At 46.6% G+C, this 22,226-nt stretch overlaps 1 protein-coding gene across 1 annotated transcript in view; it reads left to right on the top strand.

Annotated features, from left to right (window-relative positions):
- Positions 1–20,802, top strand: part of ILRUN (inflammation and lipid regulator with UBA-like and NBR1-like domains) — a 106,757-nt gene extending 85,955 nt beyond the window's left edge. The window contains exon 5 of the mRNA XM_045835018.1: positions 17,741–20,802. Within this exon, the coding sequence (XP_045690974.1) occupies positions 17,741–17,776 (36 nt within the window). The 3' untranslated portion in view covers positions 17,777–20,802. The remainder of the gene's footprint in view (positions 1–17,740) is intronic.
- Positions 20,803–22,226: the final 1,424 nt, after the last annotated feature.

Here is a 22,226-nt window from a genome sequence, read left to right on the forward strand (position 1 = left end):
ATACTTTATATATGGTCTTGATCGAGAGGCAGATTAAGAAAAGAAAACTGAATCCTCTTTCTTCACATGGTCTAGGCAGAGGGACTTCATTCAGTCATAGCGTAGCATAAAGGATTTTATGGAGCCATGTTAGTTCTTCAGGATATAAGAGGAGTAAAATGCCTGTATTTGAAGAAAGATACCACATCTTAACACTCAATCAAAGATTTTCCTCTAAGTTCCCATTGCTCCAGATTTGTCTTCCTTTAATATTAACCCTTCAGAGGATGACTGTTCTGGGTGGTACAGGCTCTAGAATGCCCAGTCAGAACAGGAACTTGATACAGTTGAGTTTAATGGGAAGACGAGGGTTGGAGGAGGCAAAACCAGTTGTCCAATGCTTTCTAGAATGGAATCCCCTTTACCCACCTGCGAACTACCTGGCTCAGCCATCACTGTAGTCTTAGGCGAGGCCTGGCATGCCTGGCCGGGACTATGCAGCCCAACACAAAATCGTAAATTTACTTAAAACATTATGAGATGTTTTTGTGATTGCATGTTGCAGTGTATTTAATATGTGGCCCCAGACAATTCTACCAGAGATGCCAAAAGGTTGGATACCCCTGCTAGGGTCTTAGGGACTGATGCCTTTTAACCAACTCTGTTTGCCCTGTTTCTGGAGTATTTGGCAGAGGTGTGCTGTCAGAATGGATTACCTACCGCACTAATGAGGTCCCAGTATACTACTTTTTTTGGAAGGGCAGGGCTATGGTGAGGCTATTGAGATCGTGAAGTTGATGAACTCATGGTATGTTACCTAAATTTGTAGCCATGAGCTCTGTAGGGTCATTTAGAAGAAGCACTTGAAAGAACCGCAGAGTAAGGTTCTCATTGGAGATGACATCCAAGGAGCCTGTTAGCTATAAAGTATTGAGAATGTGGCACTTAGATCCCAAAGAGAAATTGGAGCCTCCCTTTTCTCTTATTTTAAGTAGAATCTTATTCATAAAGCACTTACATGAGCATTTATCAAGCTCTCTGAAAGCAATTCTGGCTCAAGTTGAGCCAGTTCTACCTCTTAAAACTCCTTAGGAATGGGGTAGGGGGTGAATAGTCATCAGTAATATTTATTAACAGATTTATGCACTGTTTACAGCAGTGTACATTGTTCAGTGGGAGACTTGAAGAATAAAAGAAGTTACCCCTGCCAGCCAGCAGCTTACAGTACAGTAGGAGAGATAAAGTATGAATTTGGTCAGTGGAGAACAACACAGTCAAAATGTATAATTTGTGTATATGCCTGGAGGTAGAAAGTAAGAGGAGGTAGAGTTGGAGTTGATGGAAAAGGCTTTCCAAAGAATGGTCAGACATGGAATGACAGGAAGAGCAGTAGTGTGGAGAACAGCTTACATCTGAGGACAGAAAGATGAGGGACGTGTGGTCGGGGAATATGGGTGACGGACAGTGGGAGACAGGTTCAGCTGATGTACTGTGTTCCTTCCAGGAGCAGTAGATGAAATAAGGGCTTTCAAAAGAATTGGGGCCGCACCTAATGGATATCTTAAAGCATGGATAATTCATAATTCTAAACATTTGTGTTTGGCATCAGAATATAGATTTATTTAATTTTAAAAGTGGGCATACTTGTATCTTTTTTATGTTAGAAAACTGCTTTACTGGAACTTGAATTATGAAAAATTTCAAATGTACAAAAAGACTGGAGAAAATATTATACAATAAGCATTTGTATACTCATCAGTTAGGTTCAACAATTGTTAATTCGCCATCCCTTGTTTTCTGAAATATTTTAAACATTTGGCCACTTATTACGCATCTTTACAAAATAAGAACTTTTTATATAACCCCAATACCATTAGCTTACATAATGATTAATAATAATTTCCTAATATTATCTAATGTCAATTCACATTCACATTTCCCCACTTGCTTCTAAATGTCGTAGAGTTCATCTGTTTAAATCAGAATCCAATCAAGAAGACCATGTGTCACGCTTGGTCGTTATATAAGAAAAGCCTTGAATTTTGAGGTTCTGAATGGTATACTTGACAAAGTGATGAAATCGGGTATAAAGGTATTTTTTAACTGTTCCTGTGTGCCAGGTGTGCTGCCAAGTACTTTACAAGCCTCATCTCATTTTTTGATGATAAAAGCTCCAAGGGGCTGAGTAACGTGCCCAGTGAGGCAAAGCTGGGATTCAAATCCAGGCACCACATTACTATAATGTATTTCTTAGTATATGAACCTGGGCTTTCCCAAGATCCTCCTGTTGGGCTGGAGGCTGTGTTGAGTGAAAACATTAACCCAGTTCCAGTCGTCCTCAAGGCAGAAAAGAAGCAGAGCTGACAGTGGCTCTGATATGTAAATGAGGATTTCCTTTGGCACCTTCTTTTGAAGAGTTCCCCAGTTTGTTGAGTCTTTAAAGTAGTGACTTCTTTTCTTGGTTGATAAAAATGGAAACTATTTTTTATCATTCTTGGGGTACATAAACCTTGTGGTGTTATAATAAATAGCACCACTTTAGTTATGAATGAGTAGAAAGGATGAAAAAGGCCCCTGGGGCTCTAGAATTGGGGCAACTGTTTTCATTTCACCCTGTGTGCATCAGGAGGAATACCTGATGCTTAGTGTCAGGGATCACTGAGTTGGCAATAGATCTGATTTACTCTGAAGACATTCCCTGCCTGCCATTTAGGCTGGGAAAGAACATGATGCTCTTGGAAGCCCATGACCACAGTTTTAGTAGGCAGATATAGTTTCCTGCTGTCTCCATAGTTATAGTTTAACTTGCTAAGGTTGATAGGATGAAATGAAAAGATTGCTTCATGCACCTGCTCTATGAGGGCTGGGTGGATGTGTCAACATAGTGGCACATCTGCCAGTGCCAGGAACTGGACACCCGTGGAGCCCTTCCCCAGCTGCCCTTGAATACCCATTAGCTTTCTGGGCTCCGTGCTTCGGCCTGTGGGGAAGCTCTGGGTGGGACCTTCTGCCCTAGCTCCATCCCACAAGCCAGGGCCTGGCCCCTCCCTGTGTGAGAGCTCTCAGAGGGAGTCAGAAAAGTAAGTATACGTGCCGGCCTGCTCCAAAGATTCCCACATCCGACTCCTCGCTTTTGTTAGAAATTGGCTGGCCTCGTCGTCAGCTCAGTTGTGGCAGACCTGTCCCAGATGAAGAGTCAGATCAAGTGTTGGTGAAGGGTCAGGTGCTGTTTTAAAGAAACCATTTTTTTGTAATTAGCTCAAGAATCTCAGAGGACAAACAGCCACAGTAGGGACAGGTGCTCACTCTGTTGACTCAGGGCTAGTCTTGTCATGAATTCTAGCTCTCTCTGACTCATCTCTGGAGGCCAGAACAGCTTTGTTTGGACAGTGTGAAAGCAGTGAAGAAATAACTTACAGTGGTGTGGAAGGAGAAAATAAGTCCTCTTGAAATTATATACTTCTTTTTCTTACTTGCCAGTAATTTTTAAAAATTTCTAAATGTTTTCTAAGAAGGCCTCACAGAAGAAAAGGACACCGACCAAATGATCTGATTCAGGACATCTGGGAATAAGATGGGGCTGTTCTTCAGGGCAGACAAGTGCTTCACTTCCTTTCTCTAAGAGTAGTAATTTACACTGGCGGAGCTGAAAAGAATCCCAAATTTATTTATTTTGTTACTTGGACCATAGCCCTTATTTTGTGTTTGTTCTTACTTAAAAAAATGTTTGGAGCTAGTATATGTCATATACTCTTCCTTCAAACTGGATTATACTCTGAGCCACTGTTATTACTTCTGCCAAGTGCTGGTTCAGAAGGAGAAACTTGTTATTATCTTTGTGGGGAGGTTCACACTCCTCCAGTGTCCGCCACTGCCGGGTGCCATCTGCCTGCCTACCCACACTCCCACCTGCTCCTCTGCCCCTCTCTCTCTCTGACAGCTACTCTTTAGTGTGTTTGGATCTGAAGCTAGAGAAGTCAGTCTGCTTTTATTACATCCGAAATCAGCTGACTTCTAACCTGCTATCTCTGTTGACTAAGGGTTAGAAGAGTTATTTTCCATCTGTTTAGATATGGGTTTAAAAATCCTAGGGGAGATTTGGAAAAAGCAAGTCTTTTGCTGTATGGGCCTCAGAATCTAATTAATGACCTGTGGATCTTACTATCTTCTTCAAAGCAACCAATGAGTTTAACATAATAATGAGGGATAGGTTTAGGGTGACTTAGTAGAATTGGGCTCATCATTTGTCCCATGCAGAGGGCACCGAATTTTATCAGTGGGCAGATGGTTGGTGTCCTTAGCTGGGCTAATAGTTTATGTGAGGTGATGGAGGCAGTGTAACCAATCTTCACACTGCTGTGAAACTTGAGTCCTCAGATACAGACCCATTCCACAAAAGGTTTAAAGGTGGCTGAAGGAGGGACTGGAAGGAAAACTTGTGTCACTCGATATTTACAGCTTGTGTTCTCTCTCCTCTGACAAGGGACAGGTAGCAAAACCATACTGCTCCCAGGCAGAGGCCACTGAAAGTGCAATATTCAGAGCTGTACAACTACCACTTATTGAACACTTACTATGTGCTAGGCACTGTGCTGAGGACTTTTTAAATTCGATTTTTTTAATGTTAAAATTATCAATGCATGTAGTTTAAGTAGCCAAGTAGTTCTACAATGCTTATTACAAAAAATACCAGTCACCTCCCTGCACCCCAAACCCCTAGTTGTCTGTTTCCCAGAGACAGCAGGCTCAGTGTTTGACATCATTTAGTCCACTCACCCAGACCTTGACACTGGCACTTTTGTTATCTGTACTTCACAGTTGCTGAGACTTGGGATACACAGATTCCATGACTTGCCCAAGGTCATGCAGCTAGAAAGTGGTGAATCCAGGACATAAACAAAAGCAGTTGCTTTTTACTTTTGAGGCTGCTCTCATAACAGTATACTCCATTGCTTCCCAATTACAAGTAGTGTTCAAGTACATTTTTGTCAGCTGAGCTAACATTGTGGGCTAGGGAGAGCATAAGCTATAGTATACTGCTCCATTTCAAGTGAGGAGCAAGCAATTGTTGACCAAATGTTATGCAACTTCTCTACTACCAACCCCTCTCCCCATAAGTACAATGGAAGCTACAGAAATCAGCCTTTATTTCTAGCCTCCAGGAAGGAAAAAGGTTTCCTAGGACCTCCCTTAGTCACTTGGGTTTAGATGTTTTTGGACACTGAAATGTCCATTAACTCACTCTTCTGACAGCAACCCCTATACCTCACAAACCTGTCTGTATTCCTTTATTGTTATCAGAAAATAGTCTCTGGAATCATGTATTTTTGAAACAAATTTAAAATCTCCCTTGAGCATACTTAACATTTTAAAACTAGAACATACTTAGAGGCTATCTTACTTCCTTTAAAGTCGGACTTTGTTTTTACAAACGCCTTCAGGAGAAAGAATATTTTAGACAGAGGGGCAGTCGGTACAAGCCCTCAAGTTTAAGTTTACCTGGTTTGTTCAGGGAACAGAATGAGGGAGGCGGAGAGTAGAGGGAGATGAAGTCAGAGGGTGGAAACCCTCTGGCTTCCAGGTCATAGAGGGCTTTGTGGTCCCTTGAAAGCTATGGGCTTTTATCCTGAGGGACAGAGGAACCATGAAAGGGTTTTCAGCAGAGGGGTCTGTCCTAGTGTTGTAAAAGGATCACTCTGGCTCTAGGGTGGAGAGTACAGGGCAAGCGTAGAAGCAGAGGACCGGTCGGGAAGTTAGCACACTCATTCGGGGACAGCACGGGGGGGCTGGACTGGAGTGGTGGCAGTGGAGGTAGGAGGTCTGAGTCCGCATGTAGTTTGTAGCTAATGCCAACAGGATTTGCTAGTAAATTGGAAGAGGAGGATGTAAAAGAGAGTAGAATACAGGATGACACCAAGAGTTTTGGCCTGAGTGACTAAAATTTAGAATGGAATTGCCATCAGTGAAGAAATGAAAGGCTGCAATAGAGGTGGGGAGTGATCAGGAGTTCTTCTGGGCACATGGAAGTCTTCTCTGAACATTCAAATGGAGGTGCCAGGTGGGCTGTTGTGTATCCGAGTTGTCTATAGAGCTTAGGATAGTGGTCTGGGTGGAGACCTGAACTCGGGAGATCATGCTATGTGGATGGTATCTAATGCTCTGAGACTGGATGCAGTCTACTGCATCCAGTGTGATGGGTGTGAAACGGGGTTGCTCAGCCAGTCGACTGACACTATTCTGTTGATGTTTTTGTCCAGGTGAGTCTTCAGGAGGGGGGCCATGTCTTATAAATTGTAAGATGCTTAGCAACATCCCTGGCATTTACCCACTAGATGCCAGGAATACCTCCCCAGCTCCAAGTTAACTACCAAAAATATCTTCAGACGTTGCCAAATGTCCCTTGGGTGTGAGCAGGGGTGGAAGGGGTGAGGGGAATCACCCTACCAGCGAACCACTCATGTAGATAGAGAAGAGATCCAAGGACTGACATAATAGTACATCTGATGTGCAAACAAAGCATTTGATGTTATCCAGAGCACCTTTACCAAGTTTTATTCTTGTTCTAAATCCACAACACTCTTGCGAGTTATACTCTTCATTTGACAGACTAATCAGGAAGTTAAAAGTGACTTGCTCACATTCACACAGCACGTTGGGGCTGGGCCATGGGCCGGAACCGGGGACCCACTTTGAGTCCGATGTTCTAAACCACACTGGAATGAAGTCGGCTGGCAGAAGCAGTCTGTTGGCTATTCTCTGAAGGTAGTTTATATACTGTGTCAGGCTGTAGAGATCTCCTTGTCTGTCCTCAAGAGCTACAAAAGACTTCGTGGCCAAGGAGGAAGCAATGCAGAGCAGCTGAGGAACCTGTGTGTCTCCCCTCACCCCCTCAAGTTTGCTGGAAGATTAGCACATTCTGTACCAGGTGGGGTTTGCCAGGAGGCTCTAGTTTAGTGATATTACAGTGAATCTCTTTTGAAAACCAGCGAAGTCAGTAAAGTCCTGCCAGCCTTGCCAGTGTTTGAATTGGCATGGGTCATGTGTGCGTTTAAAAAATAAATTACACAAACACTGTGAGCCTTAGAAAATGTCTTTTGTTGTTTGTAACATTACTGTCTGACAAAGAATAAAAATTATCTCCAGGAACTCTCCCCTTTGTACCTCAACAGCTTTAAAGCTGTTTAGCTCCCTTTTACTTGTTTTGGGGCTCTGAGCATTGTTTTAGACTGGTCTGATGCTGGACCGTCTTAGAGCTGAAACGGAGTTAGTGTTCAAGGTTGTCCAGAATATTTTATTTTGGTTATAAGGATACATTCTCTTCCTTATACTCTGAATGTAGCATTTTAACTTCTGATGAAAGTTCTCAAACTAGTACTAGTGAAGTTATAGGTTCAAGGAGACAAAAATAACTAAAAGTGTGAGAAGTTGTCTTGTCTATATGCTCAGGTTTCAAATGGCTTCTTCTTAGCTAGGTCTGCTGTAACTGCGTTCTGGCAGGACCAGGGGCGGAATAGAAGGTTGCGAGCTATTGTTCCTCAGGGAGGATGTGGACTCTTAGAGCTCAGCTGAAAGGGAGACCTTTCCAAAACTACGGACATTCTCCTGCAGAGGAAGGGGGTCCTGGGCTTCTGGTTATGATTTCACTGTGCAAGGAGGGTCAGTTGAAACTGTTTGCTTTACACAGCAGTAGCTTTGATATCATTAGTCAATTAGTGAGGCCTCCTAGATAGATGGTCAACCTGTACTAATACTTTTCTTCAAAGAATTCACTTTCTGCCTACAAAGACGTGCCTAGCTCATAGGAAAGAGTGAGAGCCAGTGAAGAGAGTGAGTGTATTGAGTCCCAGGTGACTTTTAAGTTCTCATAGGAGTTTGGAGGAAGGAGAAAGCAGTGAGGTTTGGAGTAGCCAGAAAAGTGATACCTTTTTGGATGATAGATTCAAGCTCAATTGGAAGGAAGAGGAACTACATACAGGAAGGCCTAGAGGTAGCCACAGGCAAGGTGTGTTTATGGGCACTGGCCAGCCTGATGTGGTGAGATGTACTTAAAGGAGGTAGGGCAAATTTTGGAGGAAGATCTTTGAAAGCCAAGCAAAGGAAACAGTACCAACGTTGCTTTTGAACAGAGGAGTGGCAAGGTGAAACCAAATATGGCTGGGACCCAGGAGAGACCATGTATTCTTCTAAATCTGCCAGCCACTTGAAGGGTTGGGGGTAATGCTGTGAATTCATTGTAAGAGAAATGGGGGAAGACAATGACATATAAGGAAAGGGTAGTTGATGAAAGGTTATAGGAGCCCAAATGGAAGTTCTGAGGGGAAATGGGACCAGCAGCCTCACCCTGTGCTTTAGCAGGACACAATGTAACACCAGTGGCCACATGGCTAGGAACTTGGGTGAATTTGTCTCCTTTCGGGTGCCCTCCCAAGTGAGACTGTTGCCTGTTCTTCCTTTTTTAGGGACCTCCTCCACAGGAGGACATGGCCATGAGAGAGCTCTGTCTGCCAGCATCCCACCTGGACTCAGGCACAAAGAACAAATAGCTTTTTCTGAAACCTTTACTGAAAGGGAGGTCAGACTTCAGCTAGTATCAGTCCAAAAAAAGTAGGACTTCACATTTTTTTAAAGATTTTTTGAAATTTATTTTTGGAGAGCGGGGGAAGAAGGGAGAGACACATCGGTGTGAGAGAAATACATCGATTGGTTGCCTCTCGCACACTCCCAAATGGGGACCTGGCCCGCAACCCAGGCATGTGCCCTGATTGGGAATCGAACCACCACTCAGCCAGGGCTCCTTGTAGAACTTTAAATAATGTGGTCTCATTCACAGTTATGCTTGAGTTGTACTCTTCATGGGAAAGGTGAAGGCTCTAGGAGTTGCCTTTGGCCAGGGGGACCTTTGGATGCACAGGAAGATGAAGGGAGGAAGAAGGAGGGACACATGGTGAAGGCCTGGGTGTGGGCAGGCAGGGTGAGAATGGACATCTAGATGTGAAGGTCCCCAACTGGGCTGTAGAAGTTAATTAAGAGCAACAGAAAAGCTGTGTTACAGAGGTAAGTATAAAAATGGTTTTACAGGGCTTTTTAAAAATCAGTTCAGCGTGCTTATAACCGAATCAAGCTTTTTAAGCACATGGCACAGTCAGAAGGCCATGGACTGAGCTGTCCCACCATCAGTCCGCAGGCCTTATTTTCTTTCCTTTGGCTTGTTTTCACACTCATCCTCAGCCAGTACATAAAATATGTCTTTGAAGTTTTGGGGACTGTCACATGAAAGTGGCTTGAACACCAGGGTTAAAGCATCTGCAGGGGTTCCCATCATGCTGACATGGCACCGCTGTTCCACTAGAAGCCTCCTCGGGCTGTTTGCCGCCATCAGGGAAAAGGGCCTAACCCTCACGGTGTGGCTCAGTTTGTTGGGCGTCATCTGCAAACCTAAAGGTCGCTGGTTTAATTCCTGGTCTGGGCACATGCCTGTGTTGAGTCCAGGTCCCCAGTTGGGGTGTGCAAGGGGCAACTGATTGATGTTTCTCTCCCTCTCTTTCTCCACCTTTTCTCTCTCTCTAAAAATAAATACAGTCTTTTAAGAAAGAAAGAGGGGGGTGGAGGAAAAGGAGCACTAGGTGGGCGGGACTGGCCCAGGAAATGAGGAGGAGGAGGAGGAGGACCCCTTCCTCCAATGTTCTCGGATGCTGCCCTCAGCATCCACAGGCAGAGCATGTGACTTCACAGCCAGGCAGCAGACGCTCCTGCCTTTTTGTTAACCTCTATGAACCTTTCTATTTATTTCAAGTAAGTCACAAATAAAAGCAAAATAAAGACAGGTATGTGAAAGTTGCGTGTTTGTGGTGCTTACACTAAACAACAAGCTTTCATAAAGAAAAAGAGCAACCCAGAAAGCCCTTGTGAGACATCCTTGTTAGGTCAGGAAGTTCAGCCCTCCCCCCCCCCTCCCCCCCCGCCGAAAGTTTGTATCAGAGATAGCTCACTAACACGAAGTATTTTGCAGTTTGTTCATTAATTTTACTTATATTTGAGTCTTAAAAATAGTTGACAGAGATAGGTTTCATCCTCATAAGAGGGCAGCTTGCTCTTCAATAGCACTATACTTCCTACTGTTGAAAACTGATGAATAAATTTTTTAAAAAATTCTAGCTGAAATTCTGGGTTTTAGTATTTTAATATACAGTTAATATTTCCCCTGTATGATAATTTGTTAGTACTCCATTTTGGAAAAGTTATTTTGATTTCTGCAAAATTTTAGAACTTTTAAGATACTGCAGGTGAATATTCACATAATTTTGATGATAACCAAACCACTGCCAGGAGGGACCCTGCTGCTCCAAAGGGGCACCTGTAAACCACTGCAAACAACCAGTCAGTGGCTTTTTTCAGGTTTACTTTGAGAACAGGACCATAGGTACTGGGCCTTCCTCCCTCCCTTCCTTCCTTTCTATTATTTGTTTATTGATTTAGAGGCGAGGGAAGGGCGAGAGAAAGAGAGGGAGAGAAACATCAATGTGTGGTTGCCTCTCACAGGCCCCTAACTGGGGACCTGGCCTGCAGTTGAGGCATGTGTCCTGACTGGGAATCAAACCTTTGGTTTGCAGACCAGGGCTCAATCCACTGAGCCACACCAGCCAGGGCCATAGGTACTGGATCTTAAATTTTCCTTCCAGGAGATTGTGATAAAACTGAACTTTTGTTCTATATCTATAAATGTTTTCTTTCCAAAATATTTTAGAAAAGTAGCCAAATTATAGCTTGCAGTAATTCCATCATGTAAGTGCAACTTAGAACCTGACCCAATTACTGTAATCTTTCACCCTGCTCAAGGCCAAAGCACCAAGGAGCAGGGATGCCCCCTGTGTTTTAACAGGTGAGGATGGAGCTTCTGTGCTTTTAAGAGAGCTCGCCTGCCCTGTAGCCAAGTAGTGGCTGAGTCCCAGGACTCACAGCTAAAACCACCATTAATGGAAGGCTTAGGGGAGGTTGAGGCAAACATGCAACACCTCAACCCCTGTGAACATAAAGGCTGTCTTTCTTTCTCTAGGAACACTTTCTTGTTCCCTAACACAGCAGTCCCCAACCTTTTTGGCACCAGGGACCCATTTCCTGGAAGACAGTTTTTCCACAGCTGGGGCTGGAGGGATGGTTTCGGGATGATTCAAGCACATTACATGAAAGCTCACCTCCTCCTGTGCGGTCTGGTTCCTAACAGGCCTGGACCAGTACTGGTTCACGTCCCAGAGGTTGAGGACCTCTGCCCTAACAGATATGAGGCTACTCCAAGAAATGCAGCTTTAGAAATCCCATTTCTGTGTAAGTTTGGGTAGGTGCAGGAAAATTGACCTTCAGACCTGGAGTCAGATAAAGGAATTCTTTTCTGGATCTGATTATTTATATCCTGTTGGCATGCATAAAACCAGCCCTGCTGCTAGTGCTGCATCTGAGGGGAGGGGAGAAGTGGTCTTCACAGAGAGGAGGACCTGTGTCAAACTCACTGAGTTTTGTAGTCATGCTGGTGGCCTCAGTTTTTGCTTGAGTTGGAATGTAATTCAGGGCTCTGTAATACCATCTGACGTGTCCCTCCCTTGACCTGTTTTCCTTAGTAGTGGTGCAGCTGTTACAGGAGAGATATTGGTGATGCCACGTCAGTTAAAATATTTGGCATTTGCTTTTCCTACAGATAAAAGTAGAATTGCTAGGCCCCAGAAGAAAGTTAATGTTATCTGTATTGCCAATCCCTACTTTTAGACTGGGGTTGGAGGCATTAGCCACCAGAGCCTATACACCAAGTCTTGGGACTCCAGTAGAACTAAAATATGATGGGCCCCCTGTTTCAGTTATACCTCCATCCCACTGTTAGGAAAGGCACTTCCCGCGTGGCCTCCTGCTGTAGGATGTCTTGGAAGAGAGGTTTTTAAAATCTCCACCAGGCTTGTTTTTTATGACTGGTGTGCATTGCCTGTGCTCTGTGATGCACTTGTTACACCTGTACTCCTGTGTGTCCAAAATCTGGGTGGTAAAGTGGTTTTGAAATAGAATTGGGATTTCCAGCCAAGATGGAGGCATAGGTAGACACACTATGCCTCCTCGCACAACCAAAATAAGGACAACAAGAATTTAGAAACCAGATAACAACCAGAACTGACAGAAAATTGAACTGTACGGAAGTCCGATAACAAAGGAGTTAAAATAGGCACATTCATCCAGACCGGTAGGCAGGGTGGAGTTGGACAGCTGGGCGGAGAGGGGTTAGAGGAGGGTCACGGCACAAAAAGCAGTGGTGGCCTTGGGTGCACAGGTGGTGGTTGGCAGACCCCAGGTGCGGGGTGGCAACAGGCAGACCCAGCGAGGTGGTGATTGTGTAGCGAGGCACTGCACTCCGGGCAGCTGGCTGATGGGGCGGTCCCACATTCACACACAGATAAACGAGGCGAAACTGGGGAGTGAGACAGACTGCGCAACCCAGGGTCACAGTGCCCGGAAATAAAGCTCAGAACACCGATTGAAAACACCTGTAGGGGGTGAGATGCTGGGAGAGACACCCGCCTCACAGGAGAGTTCGTTGGAGAGACCCACAGGGTCCTAGAATGTCCACAAGCCCACCCACCCAGAAATCAGCACCAGAAGGGACCAGTTAGTTTGGGGGAAGTGACGGAAGGGACTGAAATCTGAAAGAGCAGAGCAAGCACCATTATTCCCTCTCGGACCCCTCCCCCACATATAGCATCACAGCTCAGCCACTGGGTTGCCTGCCCTGGTGAGCATCTAAGGCTCTGCCCCTCATATGTAAGAGGTGTGACAAGACCCAACAGCTCAAACGGAAGAACAGATCAAAACTCCACAGCAAATACAACTAAGCGACCAAGAGATAGCCATCTTATCAGATGCACAGTTCAAAGCACTGGTGATCAGGATGCTCGCAGAATTGGTTGAATTTGGTCGAGAATTAGATGAAAAAATGAAGGCTAAGCTAAGTGAAATGAAGGAAAATGCACAGGGAACCAATAGTGATGGGAAGGAAACTGGGACTCAAAACAATAGAGTGGACCAGAAGGAAGAAAGAGCAACCAAACAGAAAAGAATGAAGAAATAAGAATTTAAAAAAATGAGGAGAGGCTTAGGAACCTTCAGGACATCTTGAAACGTTCCACCATCCAAATTATAGGGGTACCAGAAGGAAAAGAGGAAGAGCAGCAAGTGGAAAAGTTATTTGAACAAATAATAAAGGAGAACTTCCCCAATCTGGCAAAGGAAATAGACTTCCGGGAAGTCCAGGAAGCTCAGAGAGTCCCAAAGAAGTTGGACCCAAGGAGGAACACACCAAACACATCATAATTACATTAGCCAAGGTAAAAATGAAGGGGAGAATCCTAGAAGCAGCAAAAGATAAGGAGGCAGTTACTTAAAAGGAGTTCCCATCAGACTGTCAGCTGATTTCTCAAAAGAGACCTTGCAGGCAAGAAGGGGCTGGAAAGAAGTCTTCCAAGTCATGAAAGGCAAGGACCTACATCCAAGATTACTCTATCCAGCAAAGCTTTCATTTAGAATGGAAGGGCAGATAAAGTGCTTCCCACATAAGGTCAAGTTAAAGGAGTTCAGCATCACCGAACCCTTATTCTATGAAATGTTAAAGGGACTTATCTAGGAAAAGGAAGATAAAAAACATGTATAGTAAAATGACAGCAAACTCACAATTATTAACAACCACGCCTAAAACAAAACCAAAAGAAACTAAGCAGTCAACTAGAAGAGGAACAGAACCACAGAAATGGAGATCACATGGAGGGTTATCAACAGAGGAGTGGGAAGGGGAGAGAGGGGAAATGGTACAGAGAATAAGTAGCATAGATGGTAGGTAGAAAATAGACGGGTGTGGGGGCAGTGGTAAGAACAGTATGAGAAATGTGGAAGCTAAAGAACTTATAAGTATGACACATGGACATGAACTAAAGGGGGAATGTGAGTGGGAGAGGGTGAGCAGGGTGGAGGGGAATGAAGGGGGGATTGGGACAACTGTAATAGCATAATCAATAAAATATGTTTAAAAAAAAGGAAGTAGAATTGGCTTTCTCTCCCTTTCTTGAAGTGATGGTAGATAATTTGAGGAGAAGGAAAAGATAGCTTGCTCTCAAGCTGCCTTTCTGTAGCAGTTCAACAACTCCAATATGCCATGCCCTGGGTGAAAGGGAATTAGGTAGCATTTTTCTTTCCAAAAGGCACAGAACCTCGGTCAGTAAGTGAAAGACCGGCGGTAACTCCGTAGTCTAGGCTGGTTAAATGGTGTAAGAGCTGGGGCACTGAGGTGGAAGTCTGAAAATGCCCGTGTCTTCATTCCTCTCTCTGCCAGTAGCATAGGACCTGTCTTACATCTCTGTAAAGCAGGGACGTACAGCAGCTCCTGGACAAGTCATAAATTCCCTTCTCCAGCCATTTGAGGCAAGTTTGAAAGCTAGTCTTCCTTTATGAAATCCCATGTGAAATGTGTGGAGCTTTGGTCTGGAAGGCAGTTAAATTTGAGTTAAAGGGGGAACTATTTCATAGAAAACAAATGCTGTTTTGAGATTTTCTTTCCTATTTTTTTCCTGTACAGAGAGCTTTGAGCATTGTATTGGTTTTAAGTCTTATGGGAATCTAAGCCTCTGCTACTTTCCTTGGGTTGTTCCAGATGAATGAATACTGTTGGGAAGCACCAAGAGTGACTTGTTTTAAGCTTCTTTACTTGCCACCTGTGGTGTGTGTGACCTTGTGCCCAGGCCCCACAAAGGGGAGTCTGAGAGCCCTTTGCTGCCTGGCCCCCACTTGGTTGAGTGGGTAGGTACCATGGCTACTGAGATGGTTATGGCATTAGCTTGCCTGCTGGAAGCATGATTGGCTTAGAGGCTGGCAAGAAATGTGGCATTTTGGCATTTTAAACACAACTGTGCTACTTTCCAGCTGTGTCCTTGATCAGGTTACCACACCTTTCTGAGCTTGGAGATCATACTTGTTTCAGTGGATTTTTGTAAGAATTAAAGAGAACATGTTCAAGTGCCAGAGCAGCACCTGGCACATAGTTGATACTCCATCAGTGTTGGCATGCCCCCCTCCAAATACACCTTCGGCTCTTTTGTGCAGCGACACCACCAAGCAGCTCTCTAGCTGGTCTTTTGTGGCTTTGTGTCAGGATGGGTGAGCGAAGCAAAAGCAGTTTCGGTGCTTTTCACTGAAAAAAATACAGGAACTTTAATCTCATGTTCCCTGTTGGCAGCTTTGACTTCTCGCCTAGGCATGACTAAAGGGCATTTTTCCCCCTTGGAATACTGGTTTTCAGCCTCCTGAACCAAGGCATTTTGTGTCAACTGCTAGAACCTTAAACCTGGCAAGATTTAGGGAGGAACCTGAGATCCTGTGAGGGGAAGGGACCTTACTCAAGGTCACTTGGTGAGCTGGTGCAGAGCCGAGAGCGGAACCCAGATCTCCTCTCCTGTTGCGACACCATCTGTACCCGCTGCAGCAGGGAGTGAGGCTTGTGCGTGGCTGCTAACCACCTCCAGAGAGCCCAGCCCCTCCCGGGGCCTGGGAAGCTGTGACCAGATGGATGGCATGACCCCGACTGTTGTGTCCCCAGGCCTCAGTAGCTGTTTAAAAACTTGGTTTTAGAAGGGCTAATATTCCTGTGATTTAGAGGAGCTTGACACTCCTGGTAGTAGTCTGAGAAATACCCTCTTCGTTCTGTTATGATTCAGCAGATACTTACTGGGTGTCTACTAAGGGCCAGGCAATGTGCTGGGAGATGGCAGCAAACAGTCATACTGAAGAGGGATTCTAACTACTGGCAACTCTGCAATCAAGCACTTCTATTTCTTTTAAAGAAATGTGCTGGGGGGTTTTTGTTTTTTAAGATTTTACTCATTTTTAGACAGGCGGGGAGAGGGAGAGAAACATTGATGTATGAGAGAAACATAGATTGGTTGCCTCTTGCATGCCCCCAACCAGGGACCAGGCCTAAAACCCAGGCATGTGCCCTGACTGGGAATCAAACAGGCACCTTTCGAACCCACAACCTCAATGCACTGAGCGACACCAACCTGGACGGAATGTATCATATTTTAAGGCAGCCAAATTTTGAATGCCCACATCCCATCAAGCTAAAGGAAGATGTCATCTCAGTCATTGTGCCTCCTCCCTGTGAGCTTTACCTACTTTCAGGATTCTTAATGTAGTTGTCAAATCAGGGAAGCCCCTTTCTGGTCATTTGGTTACAGCTGAGATGACTGCTCCCTGTTCCCATTTGGTCCTTTTGGTTCAAGGGCCCCCTGCTGCTGCTTCTGGGCCAGTTTTGGGTGTGGGACCCCAGTGAGGTTGATCACCAGTTACCTTTGCCTTCTCGGTCTTGGCATTGACCAGGTTTTTTTAGGGGGCACACTCCAGGAGGGGCGTGGGAGTGGACAAGGCACAGGTCATCCTGCACCAAGTTCATGCAGCTGCTTTGGTGTTGGCACATCTTAACCAAAGAGAGAAGTGAGACTGGGATGCCTTCTCCACCCAGCCAAGCAGCATAGAAAATGCCTTTGAGAATTTGGAATAAACCTTACCATGTGACAAGGGAGAGGCATTGTGAAGAAAAAGAAGATCAGACTTGGGTTTGAACCTTGGCTCTGCCATTTGACTTTGAATGAGGCTCTTAGTCTCTGTAGTCAAATGGGCATTTGTCAAATGGGTGTGATAATACTCACCTGGCTGTTGAGATGAGGAGTAAAGAAAATGCATGCAAAGCTCCTAGTGCCTGGGCCTGGTACCCAGGTGCCCAGTAAATAGTCACTTTTCTGCCGCAGTGTTGTTGTTGATAGAAGTGTCATTAGCCAGCAGTGACCTACATCGTGGAAGTTAAGGTGCAGAAAGTGGATCTTTAGCTGAGAGATTGAAATATTGTCAAGAAGGAAAGAAGGCTTTGAGACCTAGGTAGAGGAAAGTTGGTACTGATTGACCTAGAACTTTGAAAATGAGGAATCTCTTTCCCAGACCCCCAATCTTTGGATGGCATGATTGAGTGAGAATACTTAGGAACTTGAAATATACTGATATTTGGACTGGGAGTTTTATAATTTATAGATGCCTTAGCAGCAATGATATTTTCCTCTAGCTTTATTTTTTTTTAAGACTTTATTTATTTATTTATTTATTTTTAGACAGGGGAAGGGAAGGAGAAAGAGAGGGAGAGAAACATCAGTGTGTGGTTACCTTTTGTGTGTCCCCCCCACCAGGGACCTGATCCGCAACCCAGCAATGTACCCTGACTGGGAATCGAATTGGCCACCCTTTGGTTCATAGGCTGGCACTCAATCTATTGAGCCACACCAGCCAGGGCTAGTTTGGGGGTTTTTTTGTTTTGTTTTGTTTTGTTTAAGACTTACTTATTTTTAGAGGGGAAGGGAGGGAGAGAAACATTGATGTGTGAGAGAACCGTCATCTCAGGTCGCCAACCTGGGATGTGGCCCCACAACCCAGGCATGTTCCCTTGACTGGGAACCGAACCAGTGACCTATTAGTTTGTGGGCTGGCACCCAGTTCATTGAGCTGCACTGTTCAAGGCTGAAATGTGCTGATGTTTGGCCTCCTGAGGTTTTGCATGGTAAGGACAACCCTCAAGCCTTATCTGTGCCTTGGAGTTTCCTTATACCTCACTGGGAATCATAGATTCTGTAACTTGGCTTTGGTTGTCACATTGTACCTGCTGTGTCTACCATCACTGACTGTGTTCACTCTCTTCCAGGGGCTCCATGGGCCTTACCCCTTCGGCCAATCTTAAACGGGTGTCAGCAAGAAGAAAAACTAACAAAAGACAGAAGGTTGACTTTGGTGGCGGGCGGGCAAGGGGTTCCTCTGGATTGTAGACCACATCGCACGGACCTCTGGCTCTGATCGTCCATCCTGGAAGAAGAGGAAGAAGCAGAACAGACTAGTTTTGAGTAAACTCAGTGTGCATGTGTGAATGCTGAATCGCTGGAGTGGTGTTGAGGCTACCAAGAAGAAATCCATGCAGCCACCTTGGGTTTTGTTTATTAGGCGTCAGTCTAACAAGTATTTAGGCCACTCGGGAAGGGGAAAAAAGCCATCTTTTTGAACAAAAATTATTTTGCCTACAGACAGGTTGTAGTTTTGAGCACATGTTAATTTCCCCCCCTCTTTCTACACTTCTATTTTTTTAGATAAAGGATAACATACTCTTTGTAGAATAGCCGCTTGCTCCGGGAGTTCAGGTTCAGAGCCGGTGTGGTGTTGGGGGCTCGTGGGCAGTGCTTCAGGAGGCATCTGCCACGCCGCGTGATCCAGAGTCTGATGGCATCAGCCAGTGAGCTATTGCCCCTTTCCTCTTCTTTTCTCTTCCATCTTCTGTTGATTTACACCTTTGACATCTGTAATTGTCAGAACCTCTCTAAAGACCAAACTTCCCTGTGTGGCCAGCAGAGGAAGCCTGAGGACAGGCCTCAGATGATGCGGGAGTTTCGAAGGCTGAGAGGTGTCCTTCTGCACACACTTGTCACAGTTCAGACTGCTTTTCTCCCGTGTTTCCCGTGGCAGAAATGTCATCGTGCTTACTGCTGTTTGGATTCTGCATCCACAGTGGCCCCCAGTCACTCTGGGAGCAGTGCCTCTGTGCCGCATATATGTGCGTGCCACATGCACACTCACGGATGTTGGTGCAGCTCACCAGCAAGTGTGAAGTAAAGGTCCCATGCTTCTCTGTTGTCACACAACCCCCTTCCCTGTGTTTCCTCTCACTGTCTTTTGTGGTGTTTTCATAGCCTGTTAGTGGAGGCTGAGCTGTTAAGGTATGAAAATACAGCCACAATCGGGGAACTTGCCATGGGGAAGGGCCAGAGTTATTGACTCTGTGATCTTGGAGACCACACTTGGGTGGAAATGAGAGGACCCTCGTCCTGAGCAGGATGCGTGGTTATCGGGAGGTGGTGGGCAACAGGCAGCCCAGCCAGAGCAGAGGCTGGCTGGCTGGTTGCTCGCTTGGGCGGGAAGCCCCACTGGCTTCCTGTGGATACTGAGCAGGTTGAGATGTGGGTATCTCCATAGGGAGCTCGAACCAGGCTAGAACAGCTGTCTGCCAAAGATACAAGAATATGCAAAGTCCCTCTTCTCTTCTCACCCCCCTCCTTCCCTCAAGTGTTGGTTGGTTTGGAAGCCAGGGGTATGGATCTAGGATGTAGGGCTCAGTTGCCTGTCTGTTACCACACCCCAGCCCACCCTGGGGGTGTGAGTCAAGGAGGGAGACCAGGTGATGAGTGGCTGCAAGGGGTCGTATAGCCTGGGTGCGGGTGAGGGTCTGCCTGCCTGTCTGTCTCTGTTTGGGTGTGTGAGTTCAAAAAATGTGTGTTGTTTGTTCCTCCTCATCCTCTTCTGAGACTGTTTTTTAAAAGCTTGATTGTGAGCGATAAGCTTGTATGAAATAAACCCTTTTGCCTTCCCTCCTCCCCCAGAAATAAAAGAGGGGATATATTTTGGTCCACTGGAGAAGCCCCCGGGGGGGGGGGGGGAGTGGAGCCAGCCTGCAGAGCGGGGCAGTACAGCTAGGTCTGGGGCTGGACCAGGGCTCACACTGGGGTGCCCACTTTTTATGCACATGGAGAGTACCCCATTTCTGAGCAGAGCAGAGGGGTGTCCCTGTCAGGTGCCCAAGCCAGGGGCTCATGATAACTTTTTGGCTGAGGACCCTGTTAGGCCCAGACTGCCACTTCTGTTGGTGCCAACTTCCTGGGACACCGCCTCCCTGGAGCCCGCCCATGCCTAGCATTCTCCTCGTTTGATAGTCCTCGGAGTGGCATGTCTCTAGGTGCCCCGTGCAAGTTGCCTCTTCACCGTTTCCCGGGAGGAGCTGCCTGCCGCTGTTCAGCAGAGACCTGCTGCTTTCGCTTGTAGGCACCCTGACCTGGCAAGGTGACTGTCCCAGTCATGCTGCCTTCCCTCCCGAGAACAAACTATTTCCATACACATCCTTGCAGAGGGCCAGAGCAAGTGCAAGCCATGGAGTAGGGGCAGGAGTCCATGGCTCCCCTGGACCAGGGGTTAGCTGTACCATTCATTCTGCCTCCACTCACTGGTGTGAGCCTTCCTCACTGATAGTGGGGTGGTACAGGCTACCTTCTCAGCCCCAGTAGCTTCTGCTCTTCACCGAACAGCTGCTGTCTGTGGGCAGGAACACCAGTGTCAGACCCACGAGGTGAGGTAGGCACCACCCTTAGGGGATGTGGGAAGTCCAATGTGGGAGGTGGAGGGGCTCCAGCTCGGGAAGAGCCCGTCTGTGTGCATGGGGTGAGGTGTGTGGATGTGTGTGCACACGTGCATGCCCTTTTTTTTTTTTGTCATGGGGACAGTTGAATTCAGGGCATTTTTCTGCAAGAGACAGATTTCTCTCCCTTTATAAGGACTGGCTATAACCTGAAACCCATCTAAGGCACTTCCAACCTAGAAAGAACCTAAGCAAGACAGCCGGTGTGGCTGGAGGGTGACCGGGTGGGGAATGGGCATGAGAATAAACAGCTCCCAAGTCCAATCCGAGCCCCCTCAGGAGAGGATGGTGGGGTTGCCGGGGCTCAGAAAAGCACTCGATCGCCCACCCCGCCCTGCCTTGCCTTGTCTTTGTGTCCTTGGGTGAAGGCTGGAGCAGCAGTGGCTGCCCCCCCGACGGGTGTATAGTAAGCAAGCTGGGTGGGTGTTTGTGGTGGGGCCTCGTGGTGCCTGGGAGGAGATGAAGATGAGGAGGTTTTTCCTTACTGTATAAATGAATATTTGTATGATTAAATTAACACACACCAAAAACAATTGTCACGTGTGTCAGTGAGTTTTCTTGTACCCTGAAGCCCCATGTACCTGCTTAGCCCCAAATTTTGGCTCTGCAGTGTACACTGTTTGCTCTCTGGATTTTTCCCTTCTGCGTGCGGGGAGACTGAGACCCTGAGGTTCGTTATATGTTTGGGAGATCAGTCCTGGGGTTATGATGAGATCTGCTGCCCTTCCTAGGCCTCCAGGGTCCCACGTGTCTGTTGAGTACTCCTCCGTCCACCTTCGCTGTGAATCGGGCGCGCAGCTCAGGGAGAGCACAGAGCATGATGGGCATCTTTCCGACTGAGAAGCAGACAAGGCCGGGTTCAGGGGGAGTCCTCAGTCCCGCAGGGGCCTCAGCATCCTAGAGGGAATACATCTTTCCTTATGGGTTTTCTTGATGGTGCCCCAGGCTCTCCTTCTGGTATTTGATGGGTTAGGAAAGTTTTTGCAGACTGCCTGGGGTCCTAAGAGTCAGGTAGGGACCGCGCTCCAGGCAATTAGCAAGAAAACATGGAAGCTACTCCACATACTTATGTGAGACAGGCCTGACCTTGGCCAAGAGCAAAAGAGGTAGATTACACATTGTCAGCATGAAAAACTTAATTGGCAGGTATGGCGGCAAACGGTGGGTTCACTGGATCCATTCCTTCTGGTCTGTAGCACTCTTAATTAAGGGCTCAGAATTCAAGTTTTTCCTCAGTCACAACATCACCCCTCTGCATTGACAGGAAAGTGAGCTCGGAGGGAAGGAGGGAGTTGCTTGGGTCCTACAGGCTTGAACCCATGCCCTCGGTTCCCAGGTGCTGGCATGGTTTTCACTGAAGTTGCAGACCCCTAAATTGGATCTTCACCCTGGCTGGCAAAGCTGTGTGTTGTGTTCTGAACTACAGTGGACCTGGGTGTGAGCAGTGTGTCTAGGGGCTGAGGGTCAAGGGTCGGAGACTCCCTGGCCAGTTCCCTGCAGGTGGCAGCTCAGTGAAAGAACCTGTGGCCAGAGACTGCACGAGGAACATGGAGGCACCACAAACGAGCTGGTCCCTGCCCCAAGGGCCTGAATGCAAGACTCCTGTTTCTGGGTAGCCTGACGTGCAGCAGCCCGTGGTGAGGGAGCTAGAAGACTGGCTGGAGACCCTGGGGGAGCACCCTGGTGCCCGCTCCTAGGACTGTGTCAGTGCACCCACATCCTGCTTCCTTCCAGGTGCCTACAGCTGTTTGTTCTCTGCAGGAGAGGGGCCCCCACCCTGTCTTCTGGCAACTCAGACCCACTCCCAGGCCTTCCCCAGCACCCCTGCTGCTGGACAGTTATTTGCTTGGCAGAATGTTTGTCTTTGGGGCTGTAACCTGCCGAGAAGTCACCAGGCCCTGGGAGAAGGGAGCAGGTTTGATGGTAGCTCCTGGCCTGAGCCATTCCCACGGGGGCT

This window comes from Phyllostomus hastatus, unplaced genomic scaffold, assembly GCF_019186645.2.
Source record: "Phyllostomus hastatus isolate PE091 unplaced genomic scaffold, TTU_PhHast_1.1 phas_contig_1048, whole genome shotgun sequence".
NCBI classification, from domain to species: domain Eukaryota; kingdom Metazoa; phylum Chordata; class Mammalia; order Chiroptera; family Phyllostomidae; genus Phyllostomus; species Phyllostomus hastatus.